Source organism: Vulpes vulpes, unplaced genomic scaffold, assembly GCF_048418805.1.
Source record: "Vulpes vulpes isolate BD-2025 unplaced genomic scaffold, VulVul3 u000000657, whole genome shotgun sequence".
In the NCBI taxonomy this organism is placed as follows: Eukaryota; Metazoa; Chordata; class Mammalia; order Carnivora; family Canidae; genus Vulpes; species Vulpes vulpes.
The window spans coordinates 836,315-849,505 of NW_027325810.1; the positions used below are offsets into that span (position 1 = coordinate 836,315).

The 13,191-nt window shown below is 36.9% G+C and overlaps 1 protein-coding gene across 4 annotated transcripts in view; it reads right to left on the minus strand.

The window, feature by feature from the left end:
* Window positions 1-13,191, minus strand: part of GFPT1 (glutamine--fructose-6-phosphate transaminase 1) — a 58,560-nt gene that overhangs the window by 23,947 nt on the left and 21,422 nt on the right. For 3 of the 4 annotated variants that reach the window (XM_072746135.1, XM_072746134.1, XM_072746137.1), the window contains exons 4-10: window positions 11,094-11,219; window positions 9,245-9,303; window positions 8,409-8,543; window positions 6,930-6,991; window positions 5,691-5,770; window positions 2,293-2,398; window positions 118-281 (exon numbers count right to left, since the gene is read on the minus strand). In XM_072746135.1, the coding sequence (XP_072602236.1) occupies window positions 118-281; window positions 2,293-2,398; window positions 5,691-5,770; window positions 6,930-6,991; window positions 8,409-8,543; window positions 9,245-9,303; window positions 11,094-11,208 (721 nt within the window). In that variant the 5' untranslated portion in view covers window positions 11,209-11,219. Of the gene's footprint in view, window positions 1-117; window positions 282-2,292; window positions 2,399-5,433; window positions 5,488-5,690; window positions 5,771-6,929; window positions 6,992-8,408; window positions 8,544-9,244; window positions 9,304-11,093; window positions 11,220-13,191 lie in introns of all 4 variants that reach the window. The other variant, XM_072746138.1, reaches the window with a different exon arrangement.

Genomic DNA, 13,191 nt, shown 5'->3' on the forward strand with positions numbered 1-13,191 from the left:
CACCAATCGTGTGCAAGATTTCAGGCAGCACTGTGTCATCAGATCCCTACACGACAGGAAGGAGAAGGTCTCCTTTCTATCAAGAACACCAAGTGATAACATGACAAAAGCTTTCACCCTTCATGATCTGCTGGAGTTCCATCTGGAGGGTTTGCACAGCTCGTCCAGGGTGATCTCCTGCGGTTCGTTTAATTCGATGGATAGAAAGACGCCCATCCACCACCGCTGCAACATCATCGTCTTCAAGAAAGATGACACGATTGGTATGTTCTATGACAGCACTATAAAATGTTCAAGGAGATACTATGATCAGTAACCAAGAATGATCATTAAAAATAAAACTGTCATCAGGACACACAGACCAAGTTTAAATACAAACTTAGGGCGCCTGGGTGACTCAGTCAGTTGAGCATCTGGCTCAGGTCATGATCTCAGGGTCGTGGAATCAAGCCCCACGATGAGCTCCATGCTCAGCAGGGAGTCTGCTTGAGATTCCCTCTCTCTCCCTCTGCCCCCCTCTTCTAAAATAAATAGATAAGTCTTTTAAAAATAAAATAAAATAAAATATATAGTATCTCTGATAACTTTCTGGTTACCAAAGCCCCTTCCTACAGGGCAGTGGGCGGTTACTTTGGACAATGAATAACTGTGCTCTGTGCAGCACCCTAAGCCAAATCAGAAAGCATGGCTATTTCCTCTTCATTCTATCGCCAAACCCTTCAATTTTAACTCCTAAATATTTCTCAAAGCTTCTCTCTATGTCTGCCACCACAGACCAGTTCTAGCTACCATTAGCTCTTGGCTGAACTACTGCAGCAACCTGTTAACTTATCCAACCACTCTCCCTCCCTCCATCCATGCATTTTCCATTTCTGCCAAAATGAGTATCAAAAGGCAACTCAAAACAAGATTTCTCTTTCACCCACCCAAGCTTGATGGCTTCCCTTTGGCTTTTCAGAAAACAACAAAACATCTTACCATGACCCCACCTCCTTCTCTAGCTTCATCTCCCACCAAACTTCCTCTCTTCATTCCAGTCACACTCATACCAAGAAAATGAACGTTCTCCCCTCTAACTCTTCACCTAATTAACTCCTAACAACTTACCAAGGGAGAGATAAGTGTCACTCCCTTAAAGAAATTTACCCATAGGAGGGTAAGTCACCCTGTCACAGGCATTCTGTAGCTCTCGTTGCAACTGGAATTCTAGACTTGTGTCTTCTTTATTAAGAAAAAGCTCCTCAGGGACAAGTGTGTGTGTGTGTGTGTGTGTGTGTGTGTGTATACACACACACAGAAGTGTATTTTATTATTATATACATATTAAATTTTTTTTGGCGTAATCTCCACCCCCAACATGGGGGTCAAACTCACAACCCTAAGATCAAGAGTCACAGGCTCCCCTGATTGAGCCAGCCAGGCCCTCCCTCGGACAAGTATATTTTTATTTTTACTGATCATTGTCTCTTAAGCCTAGCACATAGCTTTGCTCAGAATGTGCAATATGTATGAATGAATGAATGACAAAAGGATGTAAAGCTTCTACAATTTCCAGTTTATTAAAGTCATAGCTATAAATTCTGTAACAAACCTACTTAATGACAACAATGATGCATCCTAGCACTGACTACACTCCCGCAAAAATTAGGAAAACAGTGAAGCTTGTTCTCTCACTGAGATGATGCATTCCCGGAAGTCCTAAACTACGATACTTTCTCATCTTCAGATCCCCTCACTTTCAGGCACAACGAATGACTCGAATACCTGTTGGCAACCCGAGTGGTCCACTTTATCATCATCACTGTTAGTATTCCATTTATAAATGCATCTAAGCATCTCAGGGTATTTTTTCAATCAAAATGTCCTGGTCTAGTACTATTTCTTTTATAAAAGCGATTATGCTGTAAATTACTTCTGAATTAAAAATGCAAGTGTCCTTATTAGACTAAAACTACAATGGTTTAGCAACCATACTGGAATTGGTGGGATGCTAAGCCATTCTATTCTCCAATCTAAAAATATCTCCTCCCTATAAAACCTGGGTAATGCTCCAGAAAGAAGAGGAAAAATAAAAATAATACAAGACCTCAGAGTAAATATGCAGGCACAAGTCTCAAGGACTGTTCTCTTCTTGGTAAACTGATCTAATGCTTTGAATTGGGAGAAAAAGTATTTTTAGAACCCCATCTCCAAAAAGACACATTTTCCCTAATTGATAAATTCTCACACATAGCATGCCTAGCTACTACAAACTGCCTTTTGGTTTTCTCTGAATCAGTGAAGGAAGCTCACCTTGCATCAGAAGCAAAGTAATACTCCACTGCCTTTTCTTCAACAGGGAAAAGGCAAGTTGTGCTGTCCACACGAGAGAGATTGCAGCTTCCTTTCTTGTCCTTGCCTAGAGCACAGAGTCAACACAAATCAACAAACATGTAGAAAACCATAGCCAATATATAAATATACATAATTTTCTACAAAATCAACAAAAAATCATAGCAACGCAAAGTAATTCCAGCAACTTTAAGAAGCTAGGTAGATCACCTTATTTCCATGCAATAAGCCAACAAGAAGAAGAGACAAAAGGTGTAGAGTGAAACAGCAACTATCAAAGACAGCGTGGCAGTAATAGTGCTGCATTACACATTTTTAAAATATGATTATTTATTTTCCTGGTAAAAGGCAAATAATTCACTAATTGCACTAACTTTTTTTAAATCAAAAGTATGTAAACCTAATCTTCACTTAACTTCATACAAAACATGACAGAATACATACATCTGTGTAACTAAACTTATAAAAATTACATTAAAATTCAAAACTGTACAATGAATAAAATGGCATATTTTATGCCATTTTAATTATTAAAATGAATAATACTGCATAATTATTAATTAATAATACTGGCATATTAACTTTTATTATCTCATAACAAAACTTTGCCCTAGATTTTAACAGTAAGTCAGTACAACAAATCAAGGTGTAGCCTACACTAATTCTGATTACAAAACAAAACAAAGATACTTAAAACTCCCTGACCATGGTATACCATATGTGGCAACTGCTACTAAGGACTGGAAATACACACCTAGGACCTCTTCTTTCTTAAAATTGAGTTTTCTTATATTTCTTTTAAGTCAGGATAAAAGTCCTTCTGCAATAATAATATCCTTTTAATAATAATATCCTTTAATCCCTTTTAATCCTTTAGAACTTGAGAATTCTGACATCTCTACTTAATTTGTCAAGTCACGAATGAAGTATTTTTTTTTTTTCCTTTTTGCTCATTCACAACAAAAGTCAAAACTGAAAAGCAAAATGAAGTTTGGCAAATTAGATAAATAGAGGGGGGAAAAACCATTAACTGAAGATTATTTAAATGTCAGAGACAAAAGCAGCACCTTTTTCTGAGATTAGGACAGAGTAGACCTTATAACTACGGACACAAGGCCAGAGGATACTATAAATACACTTGTGAAAACTCATATTGTATCTAGCCTCTAAAATGCATGTCTGTAAAGTACATTCAAAGTTCTCCATAATCCATGCTAATTTGATGTGTTTTAGACATGAAAATAGAACAGTTCTTTCCATCCAAGTTCAACAGCAAAAAAAGATACCACACTTTAAAAAACATGTATAAGATGACATCCCAGAAAAAGTAACACTACAGAAAGATAAAACGTGTTGATCAGTGTTTGCCAAGGCCTGGGACTGGGAACAAGGGCTGGCTACAAAGCTATCGCTGCAGGGAACTTTTAGGGGGATGGAATTGTCCTGTACTCTGATTGTGGTGGTTTTACAACGGTGTGCATTTGACAAAACTCATGAAACTGCACATCAGAAACAGTGAATTTTACTGATGTAAAAAAAGTGAATTAAAAAATATGTAGAAGAAAAAAAAAAAAAATATGTAGAAGGATAGCCTAGCATCTATATTTTCAAAATAAATACAACCAGCCTTAGGTTATAAAATGTCCTCACGTTGTCAAGTTTCACTAAATTCCTCCTCCAAATGTTTATTCTTCAAGTAACAAGGTATATTTAACTATAACATTTAAAAGGATTTAAGCTACCACTGCCTATTTAAATGAAAAGAACATTACCACCTAATACCTATACCATGACTCTTAAACTCTATAAAAAGTTCTGCCATTCGTCGATCGTCTCATCTGATTTGAGTGGAACACAATTATTACCACCCTCTTTTATTCTGTAAGCAGTTAGACCTGGAGAAAATAGCAAAATCTAAAAGCCAGTCTCATATTCTCCCCTTTACACAGCCTCGTCAATAAGAGGCTCAACTTTTCCAACTAAACTTTGCGGAGTCACACATTATCTACCTATTAGGAGCTAGAGGAATAAAGGTTACTAAGACATAATTCACGATCTTAAAAAGATGTCTCATGTTAAAGTTTTTCTTCAAACTTCTTAAGACCTTAGGCCAATGTCCTTCCTTTTTTTTTTTTTTTTTTTTTTTTTTCCTAAAAGCAGTCTAAGAAACTGTACTAGATAACATAAAGGTAATGTATACATGAGCAGGATTATAAACAGAAACCTTGGACTCTGGCTCCAAAATTCTGTACTCTCACTGGTAAACTAATTTTTCTTCTGAAAAGGGAAGGATAGGCAGGAGGAAGTAAGAAGAAAAGCTAACACTTCATGACTGAAGGCTACTTAAGGAACTCTGCTTTAGATAAAGGAGCTAAAGCAGCCACTATCTAAAAATGAACAGGTTTAGTCTTTCGCTAATTTTTTTTTTCAAGAAACCAAGAATTGTACATTAATAATATGGGTTTCAAGTTCCTGAATTTACCACTCCCTATCTTTCACTTGGGAAGCTTTTAATAATAAGTAAATGAGAAGGGCATGCCATTTGTTTTCTGTCTAATTATATCAATAAAATGATCCAGAGTTTGTATGACTGAAAGTCCTATAAAGAAAAATAAGCTTCACACAATAAAAAAAAAAAGACTCCAACTTCAAACAAGGCAATCAGAATGTTGAATGTAAATCTAAAAGTAAAATGTCATGCATAAAATAAAGACCATTTAAACATAATCTAGTAAAAAGTTAGGATAAATTAAATAACTATCAGTGAATTCAATCTACAATAGCCTAGCACGCAGTGTTCTGTTCCCAATCTAAGCATCTTATTTATAATATATCTTACATTATTCTTATTTAAGACAAAAAAACTTCATGATTTCAAATCTCAGAAATTTCAAAGAAACAAATTAAAAGCGGTTTTCTAAATGCCAAAAGCAGACAGACAAAATATACTCTGCAAATTAGAAAAATGTCAAAATATGTTTCCCCATAAAAAAGCATTTTTAGAGGCCCAGCACATTCACTCACTCCAAGAACAAAGAATTAGTAAAGAATGAACAAAAGAGGATAAGACTCCTCCCCATCCATGCAGAGTGCATTTCCCACCTCTTTCTCCCTGTGATCCCCACCGTGTGAATTTTGATCCAATCTGAGTCCTAGCTAAGGATATACAACAGAAAAAAATTCTCCTCGTCAAAGAATCACAACAACAAATCCTTTTCATGTCTAGACAGAACTATATACACATATGTGTGGATCTGACCAAAGAGGCATTTATTTCAATTTAATGAACACAATTTTTTAAATCTACTGCACTTTATACATACAGTTTCCTCATAGCAGGACATAGGGACAGTTTTTACCTGTTCTGTAGAGTATCGGAATGTGATCAGTAGAGAGTTTATGTTCACTTCGTACACCAATCAAAAGAGGGCTGCCTCGTCTGTTAGCACAAAATTAGACAGAATTAAGCCATTTTCATAAATAATGCACTGACAGGCATTTTAATGAGCCAACACTCTTCAAATAATGTTCAAATTCTCCCTCTAAGCTTGGCTTCAGGTATAACAGAAGAATAACATAAAGAGAATTTTTTAAAAATACTCAGTGACGAGATCCCCGGGTGGCTCAGCAGTTTAGCGCCTGCCTTCGGCCCAGGGTGTGATCCTGGAGTCCTGGGATCGAGTCCCACATCAGGTTCCCTGCATGGAGCCTGCTTCTCCCTCTGCCTGTGTCTCTGCCTCTCTCTCTCTTTCTCTGTGTCTCTCATGAATAAATAAATAAAATCTTAAAAAAAAAAGAATACTCAGTGACAGAGGGCAGCAGACTATAGACCCCGAGGTCAGGTTTGTCTATTTTTGTACACAAGAGTTTTACTGGAACACAGCCATGCTCTTTCTTTTACCTATTCTCTGCGGCTGCTTTCGCAGTACAACAGCAGAACTGTGGTGCTACGGAGGCCATATGGCCCAGAAAGGCTAAAATATTTACTCTCTCGCCCTTCACAGAAAAGTTTGCCAATGCCTGTTCTAAAAACAGTGTATCTGAAATGTTTCTCCTTTTTAAAATGTCAAATGGAACCTTTCATTCCACTGCACACAGAATTCTGATACATGAATGTTTAGCACTTTCTCCTTAGTCATCTTGCCTTCGTATTAAAAATAGCTCTCTCCTGCCAAATATTAGGGCTTCTCACTGTTCTAAAAATGACGTCATGATCTTAGCAAAAGCAGCGATGGTACAATTATCTAGGAATCTGTTTAGAATATATACTTCCCAAAAATATGGAGCAAGTTAATGTTTGGGGCCCAAAACTAGAGAATACTCAATATCCAAATTCACAAAGTAAGCATTGGTGTCCCAGTACAAAGGCCAGTTATAAATGCCAAAATATACTTGCTTTATTAAAGGATTCTGTTAAATGGAAGAGTGGTGAGAAATGGACAAGGAGGAACATGTGAAAAAAAATATATCCACATGGTGTCTCTGGGAAAGGGCAAGTCTTTACAGTTAAGGGTAATCACTGTGTACAAACAACACATTTATAATTCAAATGTTTCAAAATACACATAATTATTAGTCATTATTAAATTTGTACGTACCTTGTGCCAACTGCTTGGCCAGGAAAATGAACACTTTTAAATACCAGTGCAAAAGCACCTTCCTACAGAGGGAAAAAAAATGCATTAGCAATATTTATTATGATCAATTATTAAATGTGAAATGCCTAAAACACATTGGCTTCAGCATAGAAATTCTTTGTTCACGTGCTGCTCTTTTGCAAGTTATAAATAAGCCTAAAATTTAGGTAGACACTTATTCCTGAGCTTTGGTGTATCCAAGACATACTTTTTAACCAAGCCCACTCTTGAAATATACTCACTAGACAATAGCTCCAAAATAGACTATTTTAAAGCACTTTTGTATACATTCCTCAATAGATACATCCTATCTCTCATACTGTGCATTAGAATGCAAGGAGGAGAGAATTAGAAAAGATTCCAAACTCAATATCCAAAATCCATTCTCTGGTCCAGTGATTTTACACCACTGCTAACTTCCATGCTTGTTGACCTTGACACTGAAGATAAAAATATACACAACCACCACTGTTAACAGGTGTACCATTAACACCTCAACACAACCTGCTTAGGGACCGGGCCTAAGGAAATCAAGAGTGAGTAGGAACAGGAGGTAGGAGAGGTAGGGGACCACCACAGAACACAAACTGGGTTTCATAATGAGTAGAAAAAAGGAAAAGGCTGGAAAGGCACAGTACTCTGCCCTAACGGGAAGGAACAGGCCTCTATTTTCTCCATCTTTCTGACTCCTCCTTTTGCTGCAGACATCTAAGATTTGGGTAGAGGGAGGAGGTGAGGGTTAGACCTTCAGAAAGAAGTGAAGGGCTTTTAAATAAGAAAGCTAGAGTTATGAATGGGGATGAGGGCAGAAATCACCATGCATTTGGACTTCTGTGGATCTTGGTATCTTTGAACTTTAGCCAGGGCAACTGGGATGGGATCAGAAAGAATGACTTTTTTTTCTTGGGCTGGGAAATACTTTTTTTTACAGTGTAACAAGGCCAAGGAAAAGTCCCCATAAGGAAAAATAAAGAGTTGGCTATATTGGCTCAGAGACATGCAGACATTATCCCAGAATAGAGTGTGCATTTTACTGAAGCGATCCTCGTGCTAACTGACCAACTGAAGAGAATACATGAGTAGGAAGCAAGAAAGTGATGATGAACCTCTGTGTCTCATGGGTGCGTTTGTGTGTGGTATGTATGGGTTTGTGTGTGTGCATGCCCATAGTTTTTGGACAACTCTTTGATTTCAGATTATTCTTAATTCCCGTGACACTAAGCTAGAGTGAAAGAAGAAGAATTTTAAGTGTAGGGAAGGGAGAGGGTCAACTAGTCAGAGTCTCTCAAAATTATTCAAGCCGAGTATTTATACACACACACACACACACACGAAATAAAAGCCAAAAATATTTAAATCAGCATAGTTTCTGCTTATCTTAATTCTAAGAGTTTATGATTAACATCAGCAATAATTATCTTTAAAGGTGTGGTTTATTACCAATTGCTGGATAACTCTCTCCACCAAGGTAGTGAAACTGATATCTTGACTTTCCCGATTGTCATACATGTACTTAACAAGCTTGGCAATTGTCTCTGTGTCTGTTTCAGATTCAAAGTCATAGCCTTTGCTTTCCTGAAATTAGAAAGGGAAACAAATTGACACATTTAATGAAACAGTCATCCAAGTCTTTCCTATAGAATTTTTTTTCCTCAAAAATTTCACTAACCAATTTCTAATATTTTTTCAATACCATACCCCTTACCCATTGTTCAAAATTAAAGTCACCATCTAAATAAGTGAGCCCAAAATAGTGAGGTTATTTTGTGTAACTAAATATACACTTTTAATTATATAAGTCTATATATATGTCACATATGAATTAAGGACATTTCAAATAATTAAAGTATAATAAGCAACAGTCACCAAATAAGAATTCCATAATGAATAGGATTCTTTATTGGATAATGAAATTGCACCATCCATTACAACAGTCATTAGCTGTATGTGGCTATTTAAATTTACACTGATTAGGGGGCATGGGGCTGGCTCAGTCAGTAGAGCATGCAGCTCTTGTTCTCAGGGTTCTAAGTCTGAGCCCCACCTTGGCTACAGAGATTACTTAAAAATAAAATCTTTAAAAATTCTTTTAATTTAAAAAAATAAAATTTAAACTGATTAAAATGAAATAAGACTTCAAATTTTATAATATATTATATTATATATTACCCTTGTAATCATCTCAAGAATTACTTGATCATAGATGGTGCTGTACAAGCCGCCTACTGCTTTCATTAGAAATTTCTCAAAGCCTGGTGTCTTTGTGGATCACTTACCAAAAACTTTTTCAAGTCTTTGTAGTTGGTGATAATTCCATTGTGAATAACAATAAACTCTGAAAGAAATAAAAAGTATTGATGACAAAAATTATAGGTCTAGTAAACACTATAAATAGCCAATAAGAACGGTCAGATTTTTCTCAAGTCAAAAAATTTGTCAAATGCTGTAATTCTAAGAGTAATCAAGTATCTTTTACTTTTCATTATTGGATTATCCTCAGGTAGATCAATAGACTCATTTATGTGGTTTAGTGGAAGCACACAGCACTGGGGAAGTGGATAGAGGGGAAATATAATAAACTGGGATCTAGAGATTAACAGTTTCATTTGTGGCTGAACTACTAACTCAACGTCATCATATGAAAGGGACAAATTTCCTGAGCCTGTTTCTTCATTTGCAAAACAAGAAGGCTGAATTACAGAACTATTATTCTCACTTCTTCATTCATTCATTTTTATGCATGAAAAATTTCTTCCTAAGTTTAAAGTGAAAGGCTTTCAAACTAAAACAATGATCTGATTTACACTGAGTTTAAGAACTGAAGTTAAAGAATAAGAAAAATCAGTTATTCAGATCTACAGTGAAATTTACTTAGGTGAGGTCCAGACAATTCTTTAAATGTCAGATAAATTGGGCAGCCCGGGTGGCACAGCGGTTTAGCGCTGCCTTCAGCCCAGGGCCTGATCTTGGAGACCTAGGACTGAGTCCCATGTCGGGCTCCCTGCATGGAGCCTGCTTCTCCCTCTGCCCGTGTCTCTGCCTCTCTCTCTCTCTCTCTCTCTGTCTCTCATGAATAAATAAAATCTTTACAAAAAAAAAAAAAAAAAGTCAGATAAATTAATGTTAAAACAGTATTCCAAGATCAAATATATGTGTAGTGGGATAATTTTCATCTTTTTTGATTAAATAACTTTGAAAAATATAAATACAGTATTTTAGATCCATGAGTTTATAATAATAATAAAAGAAACTCATTCATCTTAGAACATCAGAACCACTTCAGTTTTGGAAAACGGTAAATAAAGTGGGGGAAAAAAAAAACCACATTTATCCCGTCTTTTCTATATATAATCTGTAAGTCTAAGTAACTAAGTAGTTAGATATGGAGATGTTTCTCTTTATAGAAGTATGTCAGATAAGTAAAAAAGGAATGAGAACATTTGACTATCACCACTTTACAAAACCCTAAGGAAATAATGCTGGCAATGATCATCTATGGCCACTAATAATACAAAAAGAAAATGCCCAAACATCACATATCTCCAGATGTAAATCAATACCACAACAATTTATAGCAAATAGAAGGGACAGAGAAACATGTTATTTTTTTTTTTTTTTAAGGTTTTCTTTATTCATGAGAGACACAGAGAGAGAGGCAGAGACCCAGGCAGAGGGAGAAGCAGGCTCCATGCGGGGAGCCCGACACAGGACTCGATCCTGGGTTCCCAGGGTCATGCCCTGGGCCGAAGGCAGTGCTAAACTACTGAGCCATCCAGGCTGCCTGAGAAACATGTTAAATAACACCATGGGATGCATACAATTAGCAGGATCTAGACTGTAGGAAACTCTACAGGACAAACACCACAATAATCTGAGAAAGAAAAGGAGAGAAAGGGAAAGCTTCCAAAATAATCAGGGTGGAGGGGTATAAAGAAATAGAACTGTGTACTAACCAATGTTAAAGCTGGGTGACAGACACATCTAGTTCTACAGCTTCTCTAGTTGTGAATATGTTTAAAACTTTCCAGATTAAAAAAAAATTTAAATAACAGTAACATAAGAGCCTTCATTCTTCTCCCATTAATGATCTTCAATCATGCCAAAGCATGTAGAATGTGTCCATACCGTTATTTTTATCAGAGCGCTGGGGATGGCTATTGACAGGATTGGGTTCTCCATGTGTCGCCCAACGGGTATGAGCTATTCCAAGGTGTACGTCAAATTCTATATCCAAATCCATATCTTGTTGCTCTGAAGAACATAATAAGAAAAATTCCAATGTTAAACCATGCTGTAGAGATAATGCTAGAAGCTATATTTAAATATAATTATTACAGTGCTACTCACCTGGAATACACAATTATTGAAACTGAGTATCAGCCATATTCAAAATAGTAATTAAAAGATTCAGGAGTTAATGCAGCTCAAATATTTAGGGCAAATGAATCCAATAACAACCAGGGAAATAAAGCAAATGTGACAAAATACTAACAACTGGTAAAATAGATGAAGTATATGGGTGGTTAATGCACTATTCTTTCTTCGGAAGGCTTGAAGATTTTCAGACTGAAGGGTTGTGGACAAAAAAAGTTAACTTGATTTTTTTTTTTAATCTATATTTAATCTTTGCCTTGAAAAAAATCAGCACCACTTTACCCATGTAAAAATAAATTCATTTTCTCAATGCCACAGCCTTATGACTGCAATTTCTTTGGTCTCTACTGAATGTAAACATATCTCACAATATAAACTGCAATTATAGAGAGGTTCTAAAATCAAACAATAGTCCTTGAGAATAGACCAGGAAAGTACGGGGTTATAGACAGATGTTCCTTTATCCTGAAAAGCAGTTATTACAATTCCTTTTCCCTATAAGCTATCTCTTCTTTTTCCAAAGGAATAATAAAAAAAAATAAAAAATAAATTCTAAAAAGGCAGTTCTAGTATTTACTAGTAATGCCCCCCCTTCTGATTTCCTAAATATAACATTCATTTGGCAAAGAAACAGATAACCAAGCCTATGAGAATTAGGTCTAAATTAAGAAGAGCAAACTGCTCAGAAGTCTCAAAGAGGAAAGTCCATGCATTTTATTTTAGCACAGTCTTCGTGGTTTTATACTGGCTAATCAGACGTCATCCTAACACCCAAATCTGATCAAGAAACACCACTTAAAATCCTTGAACAGATTTCCATTGCTTAAAAAGTGGTTTGCATCCCTAACTCCCCATATGAATCATCTTAAACCTGGTCACGGGGGATTTATAAAAAGATCCTCAAATTCTCATACAGAGCCAGAGAGCCAATTTCTCACAAGATAAAGCCATTTCTCACAGTGCCTTTCTATGGGTACAAGGCCCTCCACCATCTGGCTCCACTGCCTTGACGTTCTCATTCTCCCCACCTCTCCCATTTCCCCTCAAAGCCCTCAACACAGCTTTTGCAAATAACAGCAGCCACCATTCACTGAGAACTTACCTGGTGCTAGGGACTTAAGACTCCTCATGGCTCTATCCCTATCAGTAATGAGCCAAGCAACCAACCACTAAACCACTTCAGCAGAATCCTAACTGGTCTCCCCATGTCCAGTTGTCCTCCTGTACATTCCAGTCTTTGCACACCAACCAACGAGATTCCATTAAATCAGATCAATCCCCTAATGCAAAATCTTCCAACGGCTTCACATGGCACATGAAGTAAAATCCATCTTATTTAAGACCCTACATGTCCCAGTCCTGAGTCAGGTCTCCAGCTCATCTGCCGCCACTTTCCCCCTCACTCTGCTCTAGCCCCACTGACTTCCAGCTATAAGCCGGCCAAGCACACGTAGAGTCCTTGCACTTGGGAGTTCCCTCTGCCTAGAATTTCCCCTTCGGACAATAACACGTTCTCTGCTTACATGTCACCTCTATATACCTTTGTGTCATAGCACTGATCACACGCCCTAACGTTATCTATTTGTTTGCTGTCTGGCCCTCTCAGTAGACCGTAAGCTCCATCAGGCCAAGGAGTGTGCCTGTCTTGTTCTCTGTTGTGTCACCAGGGCCTGGCACAGTGTCTGGAATAAAATAAGTATTCAAGAAATATTCATTTTGTTATTGAATCTTTAATAATGCTCTGGTAGGTATTATTGTCCCCATTTTATAGATAAGGAAACTGAGGCTCTAAGAGGTCAGAGAACCTACCCTAGGTCTCAACAAATAGGAAGCAGAGATAGGATGTGAA